The sequence below is a fragment of the Budorcas taxicolor genome, chromosome 14 (genome assembly GCF_023091745.1).
Source record: "Budorcas taxicolor isolate Tak-1 chromosome 14, Takin1.1, whole genome shotgun sequence".
In the NCBI taxonomy this organism is placed as follows: Eukaryota; Metazoa; Chordata; class Mammalia; order Artiodactyla; family Bovidae; genus Budorcas; species Budorcas taxicolor.
Window position 1 is genome coordinate 93783800 of NC_068923.1, and position 21827 is coordinate 93805626.

At 45.9% G+C, this 21827-nt stretch overlaps 1 protein-coding gene across 1 annotated transcript in view; it reads right to left on the bottom strand.

Annotated features, from left to right (window-relative positions):
• Positions 1-17035, bottom strand: part of CHMP4C (charged multivesicular body protein 4C) — a 30377-nt gene extending 13342 nt beyond the window's left edge. Inside the window, exon 1 of the mRNA XM_052651920.1 lies at positions 16846-17035. Within this exon, the coding sequence (XP_052507880.1) occupies positions 16846-17035 (190 nt within the window). The remainder of the gene's footprint in view (positions 1-16845) is intronic.
• Positions 17036-21827: the final 4792 nt, after the last annotated feature.

Below are 21827 nucleotides of genomic sequence, written 5' to 3' on the forward strand. Positions count from 1 at the left end.
AGGAGCCTGGTGGGATACAGTCCTTAGGGTAGCGAAGAGTCTGGCATGACTTAGGGACTAAACAAACTAGTTGATTTACAATGTCGCATTAACTTCTGCTGGATAGCAAAGTGACTCAGGTACACCCTTACGCATTCTTTTTTATACTCTTTTCCATTATGATTTCCCTCGAGGTGTTGAATATAGTCCCTGGACTGTACAGCAGGACCATGTTGTTTATCCGTCCCATATTACAGTTTGCATCCGCTAATCTGAAACTCTCAGGCCACGGATATCTTGTTTCTGAGACCCTCTGGGCAACAAGTTACCTGTTTTTTCACCATAGCTCACCATAACAGGAATATACTATTACAAAACAGCTCCACATTTCAGTGGTACAGTACAAAATACTACAACACAGCAGAGTATCCTAAGAAGTTAAACTCTAAATACACAGCTCCACCCAACAGAGCCAGAAGTGCAATGTCAACGTCTGTCTCCTCCCTGCCTTGCCAAGCAGGCTCAGTGTTTATTCTCTTTCGGAACCACTAACCCCAAGACATTTTATTTTGAGAACTTCACAAAACTTTTTCATTTAAAAATATGCCACGTTTCCAGTAAGAAGTATTTTTAGATTACTTTCTACAAATTGAGAAATATAATTTGGTATAAAAGACGGGGCTTTGGAGTCACTGCTGCTGCTGCTAAGTCGCGTCAGTCGTGTCTGACTCTGTGCAACCCCACAGATGGCAGCCCACCAGGCTCCTCTGTCCCTAGGATTCTCCAGGCAAGAGTACTGGAGTGGGTTGCCACTGCCTTCTCCTTGGGGTCACTAGATCGACATTTTAATCCTACCTATACCAATTAAAACCTGTGTATAATACCCTTAGTATATGACCTTAATTCTCCTTAAATGATGCTTCCTCACTTGAACAATAACTGTTGTTGTTTTTCTTTAGTTGCTAAGTCACATTAACTCTTTTGCAACCCCATGGACTGTAGCCTGCCTGACTCCTCTGTCCATGGGATTCTCCAGGCAAAAATACTGCAGTGGGTTGCCACTCCCTTCTCCAGGAGATCTTTCAGACTCAGGGATCAAACCCACATCTCCTGCACTGGCAGTCAGATTCTTCACCACTAAGCCACCTAGGAAGCCCCCACAAACCACAATAACAACTCACGGAGGATGCAAACAGGCCGCTGCACTCTGGGGTCAGGTTGCCTCCTTTCAAATCTAGCCTCCACCCACCCCCTGCTGCGTGGCCTTACATAGTTGCTTATGGGAAAACGGGAATAAAACTCACATCGTTGTTGAAGATTAAAATAAATAAGGTACGTACAGTACTTAGACTGGCACCTGGAGAGTGATTAATAAATATTAGAAACCTTCATCATTATCACCACCTCCTTCATAAGATGTCAGACCACATGGTGGAAGCCACATGCTGTCATGCCCAACCTTGCCAATATTTTAAAATTAATAATAAGTTTTGGTTTGGACATAGTTTTGAATGTTTGTCTTCACATATGGGTTTGGCTCTTCAAAATAATTGGGAGAAATTTGAAATTCACCAGTATGTGAGGTCTCAACTTCCACTATAATGCACATACCGCAAGCTACACAGTGGCCTGAATCAAAATCCTATATTCTGAAAGCCGGCAGGTAATGAAGGTAAGTGACTGAGAAAGAGGTCAACGGGAAAAGCTGTCTTCATTTGCTCACCTTTGAGAAAGAGAGCGCAGTGTTTCACTATTACCACAATTAAAGTGCAAGAGTGACAATAAACGGCAGTGGACGCTGGCTCCAGCATCAGGGGGCCAGCAGGAACAAGTGGGCCCTCTGGCCACCAGCAGAGGTCGAGCCCGACCCGTGGAGGCAACACGGCTGGGCTCCCACCCACCGCTGCCATGAAGCTGCACACCCAGCCCTCCACATGCTCAAAACAAGCCAGACATCTGGGTTTGCATCCCAAATCCTTCAAATTTAAAACCTAAGCTACATTTTCAAAAAAACCTTGTGTGAGCCAAATTGATGAGGTGTGCACGGCTGGACCTGGCCCCAGGACAATGGGCACTCCTTGTAGCTTCTATCTGGTACAGTAAGCTAAGACACCCAGACAAGAGGCTTCTGTTTCAAAAAGCCAAGAGGTATACATGTCAGGAGTCTCTCTGTGAACTGTTTCTCATGAAATGATGATACCACGGGCCAACCATAAATTGGACAAGCTTTAACTTGTTTCCTAATAACCAATCTAGGAAAGAAACAGCTGTATTTTTTTCCCAAAGACATGCAACAACTGTCACAATTGAAGCATGCCTCCGGATTTCGCAAAGAAGGACACTGTTAGAATCCTGTCATTTAACCTGTGTAAAATGCGCAACTCAATCTTCCAAGCTCCTACATGTGGTTTTTGGCAGCTGATGAAACCTGGGGAACACTGCTTTGAAAACAAAGGAATCTGCTGTACTCTGTTGAAGGGGGAAAGCTTGTAGGGGTTTTGTCTCCTTCCGTAACAGTGACGTTCCCTCAGCGATGGAGTTGCAGGACAATGTGCTGTGTGTGCTCTGCCGAGGGATCAGAAAGAGCCCTCACTGTACAGTGCACTGAGCATTTGAGACCAAAATGTAAGAATCCCTCACTTGAACCAAAACTCAGCTAGCCCTATGCGACTTCATCACATTGCCAGAGGAGGAAGGCTTTCAGTCACCCACTAAAAAAATACCTTCAAACAGCAGAAAAGAGCTGCAGTTTCATTGCTTAGATAAGGCAAGGTACAGAGCATCCCGGTTAGAAAGGTCGATTTGTTCTTTGCTCATTCAAGGCACATAAACGTGTCCATTGTTCATCCATCACATGGCAAAAAAGAAAAAACTGTTCGGAACCATCATACGCAGGGACTATAGACAAAACTGTTTCTGAAATATGCAACTGCATTATGACAGCTCCTCTCTCTCCCAGGAATGGATGATTTCTGGAGAAGGCCTAAAAAGACGAAGCCTGGAAGACTTAATCCTGGACAGCGCTTAACTGGCGTGTGCCACACGTAATTGCTTATGGTTCTCCTTTGTTTTTAACTGAGAAGTCTCATAATCATGTTGTTTTATATGAGAAACTTTAACGCAAGTCCTGAGACTCATATAAAACTCACCTGGTTCATTACCCAGTACCTTCAATTTATGGCTCCTTGTTATTGTTCTCAAAAAACACAATCTGAGTAAGCACCACCACACGCATTCCATAAATGGAATACAAACAAAGTGTCTCTCTTCAAAGTCACAGGTTAGATGGGAAGCAGCCAGAGAATTCTAACACTCATTTACTTGTCCGGGGCCAGGCCTTAATGAATTCTCCCTGGCCTTTTTCATATATATATGTATATATTTAATATATATATTCCTCATCTGTTCATTTTCAGTCACTCCACAAATATGCACTGAAGTATCACCGCATGCCCATCATTGTGTTAGGCCCCTGCAGGGACGAAGAAGGCTACAATCTCAGAGGAAGCAAAAGATAAAAATGGGCGTCCAATCACTTATCCATCATTCAGCAACAGTACCATCTTACAGAGCTGTCCCCATGGATACTAGTGTGTGTAAGGTACCTCCTTCACTTCCCCGGTGGTTCAGATGGTTAGCAGTCTGCCTGCAAGGCAGGAGACGAGGGTTCAACCCCTGGCTCAGGAAGATCCCCGGAGAAGGAAACGGCAGCCCTCTCGAGTATTCCTGCCTGGAGAAACCCATGGACAGAGGAGCCCGGTGGGCTGCAGTCCGTGGGGTCGCAAAGAGTCGGACACGACTGAGCGAGTAACACGCTCCCTTCAAGCAGCAGAGGCGGCACAGAGGAAAAGAATGAGCCAAGTACGAGGCCCAGAAGGTACACGGGGGAGCGCATCAACTCTCCGGGGGGCAAGGGACACCCTCACGGGGGAGGTGACGCAGATGAAGCCAGGGTCAGGGTGACTGTCTACACGGATTCTCAAACACACAGCCTGGTGAGGACCACGAGCGAGGAAAGGTATTACACAAGGGCCCCCCACCCTCTTCCCTATTGCAAGTCTCCTAAACGAGGCAAAGTTTCTGGCTGAGATACATTAGACACCAGAGCAAATCATGCCAGCTTGCCACACTAGCTGAAACTTATAAGCAAGATCCCATTTTCGGAGGTCTCACCAATATTAAATGTCATGAAAAAAGGATGAATAGCAAGTGAAAAGGAGACTAGACCACAGAAATGATGTAACGGATTATACAGTGGCAAAGCAGACGCCCTAGAAAACAGTGGAAAGGAATGAGACTGGACAAAGTAAGCAAGAGGCATTCTGAGGAAAGGGCACTTGGAAGAGGGACTTACTAAGCAGCTAGTAAGGTTGGGCTGGATTTTGCACAAAAAGAAAAAGAAGAGTATTGATTAATATTGTACGGTGTGAAAGGTTACAGAGAGGTGTCCTCACCCATCCGCAGAAAGACAGAAAGAGACAAGGGAAGTTGTTTCCCAATAGAAATGTCCATCTCGTCATCCTAGAAAGCTCAGACTCGCTTTCGGAGATGAGCGGGTGCTTACTGTCGGGATGTCACCAAGAGATCATGAGAGGAGATAAATCTGAGAGGAGAAGGTCATGACCTCAAAGTGCCATCAGGCTTGAGTTGACGAAAAAGGAAGAAAGGCTTGCATAAAAGACTCATTTTAAATATCCACTGAAATTCCTATTTTTTTAAATAATTAATTGCTTCCAAGGTCAATTTCCAGGCAAGTAAATTAACTTGATATTGGAGCATGATACCGAACTACTCATTCAGGTCTACTTGATATTCTTTGTAAAAACCCAATTAAGTGACCAGGCTGAATATATAATCAATTGAATGGATGTTTTCTTCTTGCTACTAGTATTACTGGTAACCTTACACACTGGTAACCTTGCGGGCCTGCTATTGCCGAGAATACAGGGAGAAAAGCATAAACCTGAAACCAGCAAATATTGAGCAGAAAAACTCGGAAACAGCTGATTATGCTTCATTCCACAGGGTAGACACAGGCACCTAGGATGTAATTTTGTGTGGTGTGTGTACGTTTGTGTACGTCTGTATAAATGAATACATGTACGTATGTATGCATGCATGTGTACATCTGTGTGTGCATACATGTATGTGCATGTGTGTATCTGCGTGTGCATATCTGTATGTGTATATACGTGTGTATGTGATGTGCCTCTCTTTTATACTTGTAACCATTCCTTGTTCACATGATGTACCAGTATTTCCAACTACTGTCACTGTGCCTTGTAGGTGCTCCTGACAAGCAGCAAACTTAATCCCTAGAGTCCCCTTCAGCTCCCACTGCCTGTGACTATGATTTTTCCCCAGGGATCCTGTGATCAGCAAATCTGGAGCACTCCATAGCGCCTATCCCCAAAGCAAGCTATCACTATCAGTACCTTTAATTCTTAAATGACACATTTAACTTGCCATTGGTGGTGAATGATAAGCACTGTTCTTTAGCTTTTCAAATGTGAGAGGAAAACACTCAGCAAATATAGTTCACACAAATAAAGCAGTCCAATTGCTCAAAAAATGATAAAACATAGGCTCTTGGGTATATGATCTTTGAACTACATATCAATATAAACTGGCTTAACATAATCATAACTTTTTTTCTTTCTGCAGTTAACACAGTAGAAGTTCTGAGTTAGGATAATATCTTTATTCAAACTCCAAGGTTATATTGACTTTCACTTTACATGAACAAAATAGATGGAAAGAACTGGTAATGTAAATAGCTCTGCTCACTAAGGAAGCCTGCTGAACAAAGTTCCTGCTACAGCAAAAAAGGCACACCCACCACGGCGAGCAGCATGCCGCACTGTGCGAGAGAAGCAGACAGACTCGCTTGACGCTCACGTTCACACAGAATGAAATATCCAAAGTGCTTGCCAAATGTTTGGCCACACAGTTGTCTCTTTTATGCGTAACCAAATATAAACGTGTAAACTTCATTCATTTGAACTAGATGGTTGTAAATTTTAATTTGCAAATAAAGAACTTCTAATGCAGGGATTCCCAACTTTTAGCAGAGAATAACCCACTTTTCTTTTCCTATACTTCTAAAGTCACCATTCCTGCTTATTGCTGTCGGAGAGCTTGTTTTGTCTGAGGGTAGCAGTTACACCGTCGGTATTTCAGCCACTAGACTGCTGGATTCAGAAGAGCTGACGGAGGCTGCACAGAGCAGATGGCGGATGGGGCTTTAGCTTTTCCCCATCCTCTCACTGGAAATACCCACAAGGGAGAACTATTTGAGACAAAGGCTTAGCGTGGACTGAGAAAGCCTCTGGTCCAGGTTTAAGAGTTCTTACTGCTTTAAAGTATAAACATATAAACTTTGGACCAAGTCCTAGATATTTCCAGTGGGTCTGGAAAAGACCCTGATGCTGGGAAAAATTGAGGGCAGGAGGAGAAGGGGCTCATGGAGGATAAAATGGTTGGATGGTACCACCAACTCAGTAGACATGAATCTAAGCAAACTCCAGGAGACAGTGAAGGACAGAGAAGCCTGATGTGCTGTAGTCCATGGGGTCACAAAGAGTTGGCTACGACTTAGCAACGGAACAACAACAATTCCCCATTAGCACCATTTCTTTAAGGTAAGTAATTAAAATCTCTGGTCCAAGAAAGTTAGTTACTCAGGAAATGGTTTACTATTTGCTTTATATTTGTTCCATACTCTTGGGTTTTTTTTTCTTTTGGTTCCTTCACCTTCTGCAAATTTTTGAGCCAATTGTGTATGTTAGAACTTCTATCAGATGATGGAAAACGTAGGAGAGGTGGGAGGGGGGTTCAGGATTGGGAACTCATGTACACCCGTGGCAGATTCATGTCAATGTATGGCAAAACCAATACAGTATTGTAAAGTAAAATAAAGTAAAAATAAAAATTTAAAAAAAAGAAAAAGTAGGAGAAACTAAAATTACCAGTATATGCTAGAAGTTTTGACTACAGGTTGCTAAAGCAGAGGACTGAGAGTGTGACTTTAAAAGATAAACCCTCAATATTATCTATATATTTTAAGCATTGGTGATAATTTTGTCCCTTAAAAGCACAAACAAACTCATGTGTACTTAAACATTTAACAAAAGTTGAATACCAAATTGGATTAATTATGTCCTTTCCAATCCAGAGCCCCAAAGCAAGGCATCATAAACTTTAAAACTCAGAATTGGAGCTCTTGTCTTATATCTCATGTTTTGAGTTGTGTTTTATTCTGTTATCTTGAAAATAAAATCTGATCTGAAATAAGTAGTCCTAAATGCTGAGAAACATACTAATAATACTAAGCACCCCTGAGGGCAAGCTCAGAGTCTCCTCCTGCCATAGTTTCTTAAAGCTACAACAGGTCATGGGATTTTGGCATAATCATGGTATTAGTAGTAACTTTTCTATCTTATTCTATTTTATTGTGGCTGATTCAATAAACTGTAAGATAGCATAAATTATGGAAAATGATATTTTTGCTGAATGGAAATATTTCCTAAAATAAGGTGCTCTTTATTTTCAGCTTTGTGGAATTTGGATGAAGAATAATAACAAATGAATGCTCCTATATTTATAATATTGCTTCAAATTCATGAAGGGAAAAGTTAACTGTATATATAAAATGATATATAATACAAAAAATAGCAGCAATTAGCTTCATATAAGCAACTAGAATACATCAGTAAACTGTCAAAATTTGTGCCACAGGTACTTGAAAGAATGATTCCAGAACAGAAGCACTATATACTCCAGTTTCCGAGGAAGTAGAAAAGAAGCCAGTGGTAACTAGAGGTCAATTCAAGTTCACAAAGGTGAAAAATGAGTTCAAAAACTAATCTCTAGGCTTCTTTTCTCTGGGTTACTGAAAGCTGACCCTAAGAAAATGTATGGGCCACCCACTGGCTTTCTAGCCTTAAATATATCAAAATCGCCCAGAAAGCTAGGAGTACCACTCATCCCAGACCTCAGAATCTCCTGCTGGGGCAGCTTAAAAGCTCTCCAGGTGAACCTGATGAAGCTCACACACTATCTATTCAAAAGCTGGCATTTGTGAACCAGAGGCATGTGAATATAGTTTGGTTTTAGGAAGATAATTCACAAGGTATGCTGAGGCATTGTTAGGGAAAAGAGAAAAAAATAAGAGGAGTAAGACATATGGGCCAGAGATAGAGGTCAGGCGTATTCAGGTCAGCTGGATGAGTAACTGAACTCACTGAGTGCCGAGCTGTCAAACTGGTAATCTCGCCTTGGCTGAATCTCACACGAAACAGTGTTGCTCCACGCAGACAGGATCCTGGACTGGCGCCTCTAGGAGCATCCACCAGGCTCTATCCTTGTGCGCGTGTGCGCAGTCCCTTCAGTCGTGTCTGTCTCTCAGCGACCCCATGGACTGCAGCCCGCCAGGCTCCTCTGTCCATGGGATTTTTCAGGCAAGAACACTGGAGGGGGTTGCTATTTCCTCCTCCAGAGGATCTTCCAGACCCAGGGATCTAATCTCTTGCGGCTCCTGAATTGGCAGGCGATTCTTTACCACTAGCACCACGTGGGAAGCTTTATTTGGTATATTTTAACAAATACTTTGACAACAACAACAAAAAAAGGAAGCTGATTCAACTAAAAGAAATTGCTCATACATTGTTTTTGTCATTCAGTTGCCCAGTCGTGTCCAACTCTTTGCAGCCCGGTGGACTGCAGGACGACAGGCCTCTCTGTCCCTCACCATCTCCCAAAGTTTGCCCAAGTTCATGTCCATTGCATCAGTGATGCCATCCAGCCGTCTCATCCTCTGATTCCCTCTTCTCCTTCTGCCCTCCATCTTTCCTAGCATCAGGGACTTTTCCAATAGTCATCACATCAGATGATCAAAATACTGGAGTTTCAGCTTCAGCATCACTCCAACGAGTATTCAGAGTTGTTTTCCCTTAAGATTGACTGGTTTGTCAATACGTCTTATGTCTCATACATAAGACAATGAAATTATAATTTAAAAATCTTAATTTTAAGACAAGTGAAAATAAGATGATATTGAATAGACATAAACATAAAACATGGAATGCAAACTTAACATAGTGATTTGAATTAAGGGGTAAGGGTAAATCTGGCTGGGATTTTTTTAACTCTTTCCAAGTCCAGCTGAAGAAAAAGCAATTAATATGGCATCTGAAAAAAGCAGATACAAACTCAAACTGTGTCAGCAAAAAAGAGACACAACTCTGAGCTGGTCAGTACCTAAGTGTGTAAGTGAGTGTGTAAATCTATGCAGGACCCTTGCCAGGGCTCAGAGGGGAGAAGGAGGTATTAGGAAAGCAAGAAGTTTTTAAAATTACAGCTTAAGTGAATAGAGCTCCCAGGGCTGGTTCAGGTATTTTCGGTCTCGGTAAAGAACCTGCCTGACAACGCAGGAGATGCAGGAGGCATGGGTTTGATCCCTGAGTCGAAAAGATCTCCTGGAGGAGGAAATGTTAACCCACTCCAGGATTCTTGCCTCGAGAATCCCGTGAACAGAGGAGCTGGCGGGCTACAGTCCATGGGGTCGCAAAGAGTGAACAGGACTGCAGCGACTTAACATACATAACGGACACCATGGGGTAAAGCGCGACGGGCTCCCGAGGTGAGAGAGGGAGATAGAGGTTAAGAAAGTATCACATTTATATTGATCTGGCTTTTCCAGGAGAGAGCGAGGCAGTCGACAGGAGAATAAAACCTAGATGCTGCTTGTTAGGGGCTTCCCAGGCGGCTCAGCGGTCAAGAATCCACCTGCCAATGCAGGAGACGCAAGTTTGATCCCTGGGTCGGGAAGATCCCCTGGAGAAGGGCATGGCGACCCACTCCAGGATTCTTGCCTGAGAAGCCCATGGACGGAGGAGCTGGTGGGCCACAGTCCACGGGGTCGCAGAGTCAGACACAACTGTGCCCCTAGTGCTCCAGGAGTTAAGTTCCTTTCCCTGACTCCGAGCATCGTGTGGTGAAAATAATCGGACAATCAGAGACCAACAGAACGCTTCATTCTGAGAGGCGTGGGGGCGATCTGAATACCGGGGGACCCTGGGGCCCGTCGCGGTGCCTGTGCCGTTACAGGCCCGTGTGGCTTTCCTGCTGGAAGCTAATGCGGGTGCCTGAAAGGCCTTGCCAGGAGCTCGGGAAATGTTCCCTCCCAGTCCTCAGGCGGGAGGCGGTGGACGTTTCCCCATATCTGAGCGGCGGCAGGCGGCGGGGAGAAACAGAGGCACGGACGACGGGAAAGCAGAGCGGAGACGGGGGCCCCCGTTTCCGGCCGCTGAACCCGTCACAGACCCTCGCAGGGCAGCCGAGTGACCGCGCCGTCTGTCCAGAGCTCAGGTTCCCGACCCCTCCGCTCACCCACTGAACTGGAATTTTGGGGGCGCCCCTGTAAGGGCACCCCTTCACCAGCACCCTCGGGGTTCCGCTGCGGCTGGACTGGGGCCCGCTGGTGGAAGCTTTGTGCAGAAAGGAGGCCGCCGGGTCGGCGAGGCCTCCCCGGGGACCTTCCCCGCCGCCGGGCTGTCTCCCGCTACCTGGGCCCCTGGCACTCACCCCGCTGGCCCTGGGGGCGATCTCGTCACCCAGTCCTTCGGGGCCCTGGTGTGCGGCTGCAGGATTCAGCGCCGCGACCACCGTCCTAGAAAGCCCGACGGGAGTCCAACCCGGCGCTCACCCGGGAGGGCTGTGCGCACAGCCGGCTCCGAGGACGCCCGGCCCGCATCCCGCCTCGAAGACACAGTCATCCCGGCCCCGGCAGCGCGGGGCTCGGCGCGGGAGCCGCGCGCACAGCGGACTCCCCGCCCGGGGCCGTCATTTCACCCAGGCCTGGAGGAGCGGTGGCCGGCCTCAGCCCCGCGGTCGGCGCCCGGAGCCCCGCAGCCCCCGGGCGCCGCTTCCCGCGCGGAGACAAGCCTGGGTTTCCTGCTCGGCCCGGGAGGCCGCCCGGGGCTGAGAGGACAGGGCAGAGGGGCCCAGACGCCGGCGCCGCTCTCGGCCGCGCCGTGAGCAACCCCCTGCGAGGGGCGAGCCAGGGACAGGCCTGCGCTGCAGCCCAGGCGGCCCGGGGCGGACTGACCGCGGCCTCCGGACGCCGGCGGCCTGCACGGACCGAGGGCCGCATTCACGCGTCGTCTCAGAAAGCAAGACTGAGCCCGCGGGCCGCCGACCTCACCTTTAACAAACTGCCGCGGCACCGCAAAGGCGGCTGCTTACGGAGCACTGAGTGAAGGGCTTCACACAGTAAAGTCCAGCGCCCTCAGCCCTGAGGATCAGCCTTATCAACTTCACGCAGGGGAAGAGCCTGAGGCTCAGGCCGGCCCAGCCAACGGCTGAAAATCACCAGCGTCCAAGGGGCAGGACGAGGCCAGGATCACGCCCAGGGCCACGTGCTCGGAAGCCCAGGCTCCCGACTACAACGCCAAGTTACTTTCTGTCAAATGTTTACACGTTTGATGGAAGCTGAAGAGGTGTATTACAGTTAAGCGAATCCCTGTGACCATCTCTTAATGATACTAGCTTAAAAAAAAAAAGAAAAGCCTCATAAGGGAGGTTAGAACCGGGACCTAAGGCCTAAGGGTTCCACCGACCCGTGCGGCAGGAGGGGACTGCAAGGCACTGAAACGCTGAGGCCCCCGCTCGGGGTCAAGAGTCCTTGGACACACGGCTGTCACTGTCCGTTTGCAGTGTGATGCAGACGCGGAGCACAGACTTGTGGACACGGTGGGGAGGGAGAGGGTGGGGCAGACTGAGAGAGCAGCGTGCAAACACACACACACACGGCCACGTGTAACAGAGACGGCGGGTGGGAGTTTGCTGGGTCTGGGTGACACAGAGACCCCACCCCAGCCCTGCGAATACCTGGAGGGTGGGATGGGACGGGGCTCCGGAGGGAGGGGATACGTGAACATCTGTGCCTGGTTCATGCTGATGCATGGCAGAAACCACAAACTGTAAAGCAACTACCCTCCAATTAAAACGCATTTTAAAAAATAGATAACTAGTGAGAACCTACTGAATAACACAGAGAACTTCACTTAAATGGGAAGGAAATCCAAAAAAGAGGGAGTGTGTGTGTGTGTGTGTGTGTGTGTGTGTGTGTATCTCGGAGAAGGCACTGGCACCACACTCCAGTACTCTTGCCTGGAGAATCCCAGGGACGGAGAAGCCTGGTGGTCTGCAGTCCATGGGGTTGCTGAGAGTCGGACATGACTGAGCGACTTCTGAAGCGAATTAGCAGCAAGTTGTGTCCGACTCTGTGCAACCCCATAGACGGCAGCCTACCAGGCTGCCCCGTTCCTGGGATTCTCCTGGCAAGAGTACTGGAGTGGGGTGCCATTGCCTTCTCCGATATGTGTGTGTATATATATATATATATATATATATATATATAGCCGATTCACTTTGCCTTACAGTAGAAACTAACACAACGTTGTAAAGCAACTATACTCGAATAAAGTTTTAAAAATAAATGAATAAAAACAATTTTTTTAAAAGTCCTCAAGCTGCTGGTCCTTGGTTATCCCAGAGACACAGACAAATGTTGTCAGTGCTCAACGGGTGCCATGATATGAAATCAGCTAGGAAGCACTTGTATTCCCACGCCATTAACATGACCACGGATTTAGTTCCCTCATCCTTAACCCTGGCCACAGGGCAGAGTCACCCCCAGAGGCACTTTCAAAAACTAACGTCCCAGCCCCACTCCGGCCAGTTACACTAGAATCTGCGGGGGTGGGATCCTCCGAGCATCAGGGCGACTTTCACATACAGCCAGGATTGAAGACTGCTCTCGAGGACAGTCCTCAGCAGAAGCAGAAAAAGGAATTAAGTGGTATCTAAAAAATGTGCTTTTCCACAAAGCAGATTGCTAGTTATAAAGGAGTTCTATCTTAGTAATCTAAATGAACTGTACTAAAGAATTTCTGCTCTTCTCGAGTTTTTAACCCAACTATAGACCTTGCTTCCAAATGTTACTCTTTCAGATCAACAGGGCCTTGATACCATGGTTGTTTTCACTCAGGCTCGTTTAGGTAGAACATGGTACCTGCCAGACAAGTCTGAAGGGAGCATTACCACCACTGCACGGCCTTGTTCTGAGTTACAGTGAAAGCAAGTTTCAGACTCGGATCTGCAGATACGCCTATTAAACAAACACATCTTGGCCACGCAGGCCAAAACAGTCTGTCAACCAGCTTTATGAGCTCACTGGAGCCCCAGCTCCATGTCTTTTAGTCCAATATACATGATATGAAAGGCTCACTGAACATAGACAGTGACCCTCACTGGCAGGGTGCTATGCTCTGTGGAAGGTCAGACACCCACCTGAACCCAGGACTGGACACTGAGCTGATCTGACCAAGCCCCAGGCACCATCCTAATGTTAGTTATACACGCCTCATACATCCTTAATGCCTGTCCTTACCTCGCGAGCAAGGAAGTACCTCTGAACTCTTCCCCAACCCACATTGAGGATATCCACAATTTCACCAATGAGATCCCATTTCTAACGTTTATTATGCTGATATAACAGTTACTCATTTTACCAATAAAACCCATTTTTGACACTGAGGATGCTAACGGTCAAAACTTCTGTTGTGGAGATCATGGAAGAATGCGAACTGGCCAGGACTGTACAACGTCCACTGCAGCACTGTTCACAGCAGCCAAGACACAGGGGCAGCCAAGTGTCCACCGACAGAGGGATGGACACTGAGACGCGGTGCATGTATACAGCGAGACGCTGTTCTTGTTGTTAGTCACTCAGCTGTATCTACCGCTTTTGCAATCCAGCGGACTCTAGCCTGCCCAGCTCCTCTGCCCATGGGATTTCCCAGGCAAGAACACTGGTGTGGACTGCCGTTTCCTTCTGGAGTGGAATGCTGCTGCTGCTGCTGCGTCACTTCAGTCGTGTCCGACTCTGTGTGACCCCATAGACAGCAGCCCACCAGGCTCCCCCGTCCCTGGGATTCTCCAGGCAAGAACACTGGAGTGGTTGCCATTTCCTTCTGGAGTGGAATATTACTCAGCCATTAAAAAGAGTGAAATAACGCCATTTGCAGCAGCAAGGATGGATCTAGAGATTGTCATAGTGAGTAAAGTAACAAAAAGAAGGAGAAATAGTATGATATTCTCTATATGCAGAATATAAAAAGAACTCTAAAAAAGAATCTAAAAAGAAATGATACAAGTGAACTTATTTACAAGACAGAAACAAACTCACAGACTTAGAGAATGCAGTTATTGTTGCCAGAGGGATAAGAATAGGAGGAAGAGACAGTGAGGGAGTTTGGCCTTGATGTGTACACACGGCTATATTTAAAGTGGACGACCAACAGGGGCCTACTGTGGAGCACAGGGAACTCTGCTCAATGTTGTGTGGCAGCCAGGAGGGGAGGGGAGTTTGGGGGAGAATGGATACATGGATATGTATGACTGAGTCCCTTTGCTGTTCACTTGAAACTATCACAACATTGTTATCGGCTATTCTCCAATACAAAATAAAAAGTTTGTTTTTTAAATTGTTCCTTCTGGGAGTGTGGCCCTTTCCGAAATGATACTAACTGGCCACCCAACAAGTGTTCTTGACAGCATGTTATCAGACTAACCAGCTCTAGGAGTAAAACTTTAACTGCAGGGACACATGTCACTCTGATTACCAGGTAATTTACAGCCATTCTAACACTGACATTGTGTAGCACAAGGCCCTTTTAGTAGTAAGCACATTTAGCTTTATTACGTGTGTGAAAATATTTCTTAGTGGCTAATGGAAAATAGTGGCCATGAGGATGTGAAATTACTTGGTTTATTTGGAAGATGCTGATACTGACAGTGTTTCCAACGCATGGTCTATGACTGGATTCTTTCATAGCTTAGATTACAGATGGCCTCACCCCAACCACACTCTTCCTATTGCAGGCCCACTGCAGAACCAGGTGAGGGCCACACCAGCGAAGATCCCATGGATAAATGACATGGCCTTTCTGACATCAATTGATTATTAATATTTGAACTTGAGACTTACATCTGTAGCTACTCTGATTTAAGGAAGTCAGATTGACGTTCTTATTAGTGTTGTCTTTGTGTGTGTGAATCTTTATAAAGTCTTAGAGACACTTTAGTGTATTGCCACCTCAAGAACATTTCTATATTATTTTACATTAGTTTCTTCTGAAAGCAAATCTATATTTCCACCACTTCACAAAAGCAGATTTTTTTTTCAGATTTTTTAAGCCAATATTTACTTAACAACCACTGTGTTTAAAGCTACAAACAGATCCAAATGGATAACAAAACAAAACAAAACAAAACCTTGACAGACACTAAGCAAATGTCAGAGTGCCTATCAAACCAAAGAGGAAGGACCCAGGAAAAGAACAACCAATGGCTTTTTAGGAAGTCTTAATGTCAGAGTCTCTCTGCATAAACTGCCATTGAATAACATCCCAAAATATTTTCAGACATGAAATAAAAATAGAAACCAGCACTTAACTCTAAAACAGGCCATAATGGGGACAAGAGTTGTACCCAAGAGCAGAGGAAAATGAAACTTGGTTTCTTTATTGTTGGTTATAAAATGGGCACAAATGTAGCGGGCACATTTTGGGGGGAGAGCAAGACTTTCAAGGTCAATTCCAAGACATGATTCCCTTCCAGCATTAAACAATGGCAGGGTCATTTAGGGTGAACTAAACCTTCCCAAGGTTTCATTATGACTCAGAAAGCCTAACTTCTTGAGGATGCAAGTTCAGGGTTTGGTGGTGAGCAGAGTCCTGAATTGCCAGCCCTATTTCTGGGTCTGCCATTGACTTTGTGTTACAAGAGCAAATCATTTCAACTTCTTGCTGGGTTTTTATATGCGCCATGGGGCCGTTTAGATTTGTTCTCTATAGAGAGAGCCATTCACTGAAGAAAGCAATTCACCCTGGCAAAGAACAAAGGGTTCAAGGTGCAAAAGAAGCACCCAGAATCATTACTGACTCAAAGTCCTTCCCAAGTGGCAATAGCCAGTGGTAGAATTAATATTTAAATCTCTGGCTTTTTTTTTTTTTTTTTTTTTCATATCTCAACTGCACAACCACCTAAATTCTTCAACAGCGAAGGGAACCGGAACACACCAGAATATGCTTCCCTGGAGATTTACAGGCAATTGAAACTGTGTGATTCAAAATACAAACGCAGGGCAGAAAAGTTGATATGTGCTGCTGGAGTCAGGACTGGACCAGGGTGAGACAAGCCAGGGGCAAACTTTAAAGCGGCAAAAAAAAGATTATCTTATAACCAAGATAAGTAAGATTTTATTGGAATATTTTTGAAATTCAAAATTAACGTAAAGAACTCGATGATGAACAAAACATCACATTTTAAAATGAATTTGATTTTTTTTAAGTCTGTACAGGACACATAGGTGTGTGTGTTAGTCGCTCAGCCGTGTCCGACTCTTTACGACCCCGTGGACTGTAGCCCACCAGCCTCCTTTGTCCATGGGATTCTCCAGGCAAGAACACTGGAGTGGGTTTCCATTTCCTTCTCCAGAACACATAGGAGCCAATTGCAAAAGACAAGAATCAGTAACACCAATCCGGTCTTTACTTTAAATGTTGATGTTTTGTTCATTACAGATGCTACTGTGTCAACTTTGAGCTTTCTAAAGATCGCATTAAAAATGCGATTCGTCTTGATCACTGAGATTTTTGGTGTGTCTTCCTCTTTCGCCATCGAGGATGGTGCTGCGCTCAGCCCTCTCCCAGTCCGGCCCGGGGGATCATCACCAGTTCCCAGAAAGGCCGGGCCAGGTGCCAGGCGGACGGGGCTGCCCCAGCCCAGGGGGGTGCGTACCTCGTTTGTTCTGCGTGCCGTGCTTCCTGGCCAGGCTGAGCTCTCTCTGGATGCGGCCTTCCAGGTACTCCTGCTTCTTGCCCAGCATCTCCTCCGTCTCCCGAAGTCGGGCCAGAGCTTCCTGGGCGCTGGGGGCCGCGCGGCTCTTGGAAGAGCCTCCGCCTTTGAAGAACTTGCCCAACTTGCTCATGGTGCTGGGGGGCCGGGCAGCGGTCCGCGGGGCTCGGGGCTCGGGGCTCCAGGCGCGCCTGCCAGCAGGTGAGCGACGTCCGCCCGGGTCTCGGCCAGGCTCCGGGAGGCGGCGCCCCCGAGTCCACACGCCGTCGGGCGCAGGTGACTCCCTCTCCCGGGCATTTCCTGGCGGCCGGGCCCGCCCCGCGCGCCGGGAGGGGAGGGCACCGCCGGCGGACGCGGCGGCGCCGCCCGGGCCCCGGGCATCGGGAGGAAAGACAAGGAAAGAGCTGGAAAGGCCGCCGGGGCCGCAGCCCGGGGCTGCTGTACCCACGCTGGGGACTCACCCGGGGCCAGTGACCGGTTTGATGCCGGCTCAGAGGAGCGCAGACCGCTGTCGGGGGTCTAGTGCGGGCCGAAGTTCAGTTCAGTTCGGTTCAGTCGCTCAGTCGTGTCCCACTCTGCGCGACCCCACGGACCGCAGCACGCCAGGCCTCCCTGCCCATCACCAACTCCCGGAGTCCACCCAAACCCACGCCCGTCGAGTCGGTGATGCCATCCAGCCATCTCATCCTCTGTCGTCCGCTTCTCCTCCCGTCTCCAATCTTTCCAGCTTCAGGGTCTTTTCCAATGAGTCAGTTCTTCGCATCAGGTGGCCAAAGTATTAGAGTTTCAGATTCAGCATCAGTCCTTCCAATGAATGTTCAGGACTGATTTCCTTTAGGATGGACTGGTTGGATCTCCTTGCAGTCCAAGGGACTCTCAAGAGTCTTCTCCAACACCACAGTTCAATAGCATCAATTCTTTCATGCTCAGCCTTCTTCACAGTCCAACTCTCACATCCATACATGACCACTGGAAAAACCATAGGTTTGACTAGAAAGACCTTTGTTGGCAAAGTAATGTCTCTGCTTTTTAATATGCTGTCTAGGTTGGTCATAACTTTTCTTCCAAGGAGTAACTGTCTTTTAATTTCATGGCTGCAGTCACCATCTGCAGTGATTTTGGAGCCCAAAAGAATAAAGTCTGTCACCGTTTCCACTTTTTCCCTGAAAGCCAGTGTGTAATGTACGTGCGCCTTGCCGACCTGGCCTGGAAGGACAAGATACTAGTGTTCCACGCGTGTGTTCTGTGTGTTTTTGTCTGTGATTGCATATGAGCACAGGGTCAGGTCTCTGTGAATAAGGATATTCAGGTAGGTTCGCCCCGGGGTGCATGGTCCGGGTTGGGAGGGTGGGGGCACCAGCTTGCAGGGACATTTGTCTGCCCCTGTGATGCAGGTGTGATGACACGTGGCTTATTCTCAGAGCACCTGGGCTGACTGGGCGTGTCGCTGCGGGTGTAGACTGGGCAGGTTGATGTGTGCTGGCTGCCAGTAGGCACGGGTGGATTCTAGATCACCCCCCACCCACGGCTTGAAGTGAGGGAGGCAAGGAGCATCTCTTTTCCTAACGTGGGGACTTTGGAGTATGTTTGGTGACCGCATTCAATTCAGTATCACTGTTAGTATCTCTCTATGTTTAGTTGCTAAGTCGTGTCCAACTCTTGCGATCCCAGGGACTGTGGCCTGCCAGGCTCCTCTGACCATGGGATTCTCCAGGTAAGAATACTGGAGAGGGTTGCCATTTCCTTCTCAACCGTTAGTATATACAAAGCCTTTAATGGGGCATCCTTATGTTTGGATCTATATCAGATGCCTTTGCAGAGACATCTCAGTAACAAAAGGGAAAGAATGTCTTAGAGAAAAGCAACATTCTTCTGTTCCTTTTCAATATCTCAGTCCCATCTATTAGAGCTGCAAACAAAGAAGATGAAAGGACAGCAATGGGTAATGATTATGGATGATGCAATTCAACTGAAAATCTGTGCAGAGCATGCTACAAAGATGTGGGACATGGGACTGAGTCTGTGTCCTAGTTTTCCAGGGCTATGATGTCCTCCACATAATACAGACCTATTTGAGCAACATTACCCACTGCCATCAGGACCTGTTTGTGATCATTAGCTACCCACTGATTATTAAAGGCGGGGGGCGGGGAGCACCCATTACTATGACCGACACACCTTGCTACTCAAGACCAATAACCCACTTTTGTCTGCCATCACACCAACCCAGAAGCATCAGTCCAAGCCATTTTACCCAACATCGGTAGACCCAGCATTGCATCTTGACCAAGATTTCGGAAATTTTTATAAGAGGCTGACAGTCCTATACCTTAGACACACGAGCATGTGAACTTATAGTTTCCCAGTAACTACAGCCTGCCACCTCTAACCATTTCCTGCCTGGCCATCCAAAGCACGTATGAACTGTAATACATCTAATCTTGTGTATACTATACTATAATAAGCATTATCTTTTGTTATTATCTAAATGGTTCATAAATCTGTTCTGGAACTTATTTTCTTGCTTAGATTTTAAGCCCTTTGAGAGCAGAGAAATCGCACGTGTTCTGCTGGCCAGTTTAACCAAAGTTTACTGAGGGTATTTTACACACAAGGTCCTGGGAATGCAACTATAGTCTGCCATCTGGGAGCTCAGCTTATAGTAATAGTAGTAACGGGCGCCATATTTGAGCACCTACTGTATGGCAAGCACACCACATGTCTTCTTAATAACCCCTACATCAACCACGCAAAACAGGTGCTGCCGCTTCTCTGGCAGATAAACAACCCGGCTCAGCTGGCGACTTGGACACGTTCACATAGGTAGTGAGTGTGAAAGATCCGTTTGTTTTAAAGCTTCTGGTCTTTCTGCTGTTTACATGACCTTTCCCTCTGTGTGGTTTGGACCAGAGGAGAAACTCACAGAGCATTTATTTAATTAAATAACAGCGGGAGTAAAGAGGCTGGTATGAGGTATCAACTTTCAGAGATCATACAAGCATTACTGAGTCCACAGAGGGGTATGTTAAATAAGAACCTCTCCAGTATAGAAAAAACAGTCCTTTCTGGCTCACTAGACACTGTATTTTTGTTGAGAGAACATTGAACAAGTAGAAGAGAGGGACGGAAAGTTATAATGAGCTGCCTAGTCACCCATCTGTCCATAGTTTCATTCAACAGCTACTCATGGAGCACCTCTGTTTCAGGCATTACGGTAGGCAGTGAGGAGATGATTAAGAACAAGATGAAGGCATTTTACAGGTTAGGAGAGAAGACAGGAGGTAAGCCACTTATCCCACAAATAATAGACTTTGTAAGTTAAAGTTTTAATAAGTGCTATGGAGAACTCAGAAGGATAGAGACCTGTCAGAACAAATTGTAGATAAAGTTGATTTTGTCTTGGGTGTCAAAAAAAGGTGGCTTGAAAAAGTGACATTTAACCTGGAATTTGAATGATGAATAGAGAATAGCTTGGTATAGAGAAGGGAAACTGGTGTTCCAAGATAAGGAATCATTCATGCGCCATCTTTTTCTGAGTGCATACAATATAGCCGGCACAGATCTAGATGCTGGACACAGCAGTGAAGAAAGAGAAACTAAAATCCATGCATTTTTGAAGCCTACTTTCTAGTCAGGAAATGATGGACAATTAATTAAGAAAGCAATGTACTCGATGGAAAAAATAGAGCAGGTAGTGTCAGAGAATGAACATTTCAGACAATATGTGGAAAAACATTGAGTCTAAAGAATTAGGTTTTGACATAAGGCCAGGTTTCTGGTGACAGAAGAGCAGGGCGCTGTGAGACGGTCTCTAAATGTCAGCTGAGTCCTGATCACATAGAGGCCACCTGATATTCTAAGGATCTTGTTTTGTATCCAAAGAGCAAATGAAAATAAGTCAGAAATTAAAACAAAGGATGTAATCGTTCATTTAAAATTCAATGGAAAAATCTATTTTACTCAATTTAGTGTGTCACACGTTCAGAAACACACGTGGTGTGCAAAGCAAGCTACTTTTGAATTAAAAATTGTTCCCTTCCATTAATATGTAATCTCAATAGGGAAAAAATAATACTGGCAAGCAAGCAAGCCATCCAAATATATATTAGTGTTTAATCCAGCAGTGGGATTTAGATAATAAATGTTTAAATCAATGATGTAGAAGCTGAAAATAACACATTAATCTTTGTTCAATACTCATCCTACAAATGTGGTTTCATAAAGAGTTCTCAGCATCTAGTGTATTTTTCATTTTTTAATCTCAATTGATCTCAGCTAATAAGGAGGCTGTTGTTCAAAAGAATGATCTTGTTCAGAATGATTTACCATGGTTAAGATGGCAAAGGAAATTGGAAATTTATAGATCTGTTAAAAAGACTTAGATGTCAGGCTAAGTGATACATTTTGGTCACCCCTTGAAATTACAACCATTTTTAGAATGCCAAATGAACTCTCCAAAGCAGCAGAAGAAGAATTACCCTTTAAACACACTGCAGAATCATCATCAAATAGTTATTTATTAAACAGCTCAACAAGCATGTACACATTCTTTCCATCAGCAGTTTTTTGTTTGTTTCTCAGAACTAGATATTCATTGTATATAACACAATCACAGTAATGAATACAAAAGTAGCCATTTTGAAAAACAATAATTTTGCAAAAATAAAAGTTTATTGCCCTAATTGATAATGAAGATCTAAGGTGCCTGTGACTGAGTTTTGCCTGCATAGCTCTGTATCCATATTTTCTCATATCTCTGTCCATGCCTGATTAGAAAGAAATTAAAGAATCTAAGGGTTTTCAGATTGAGCTGTAAAGTGTTTTCTACACCAGCACTTAATGAATATAAAAGGAGAGATAACCCATCTACCTCAGCATCATCTTTATCACATAACCTTCCCAAAGTTGATTCTTGATGCATGCTA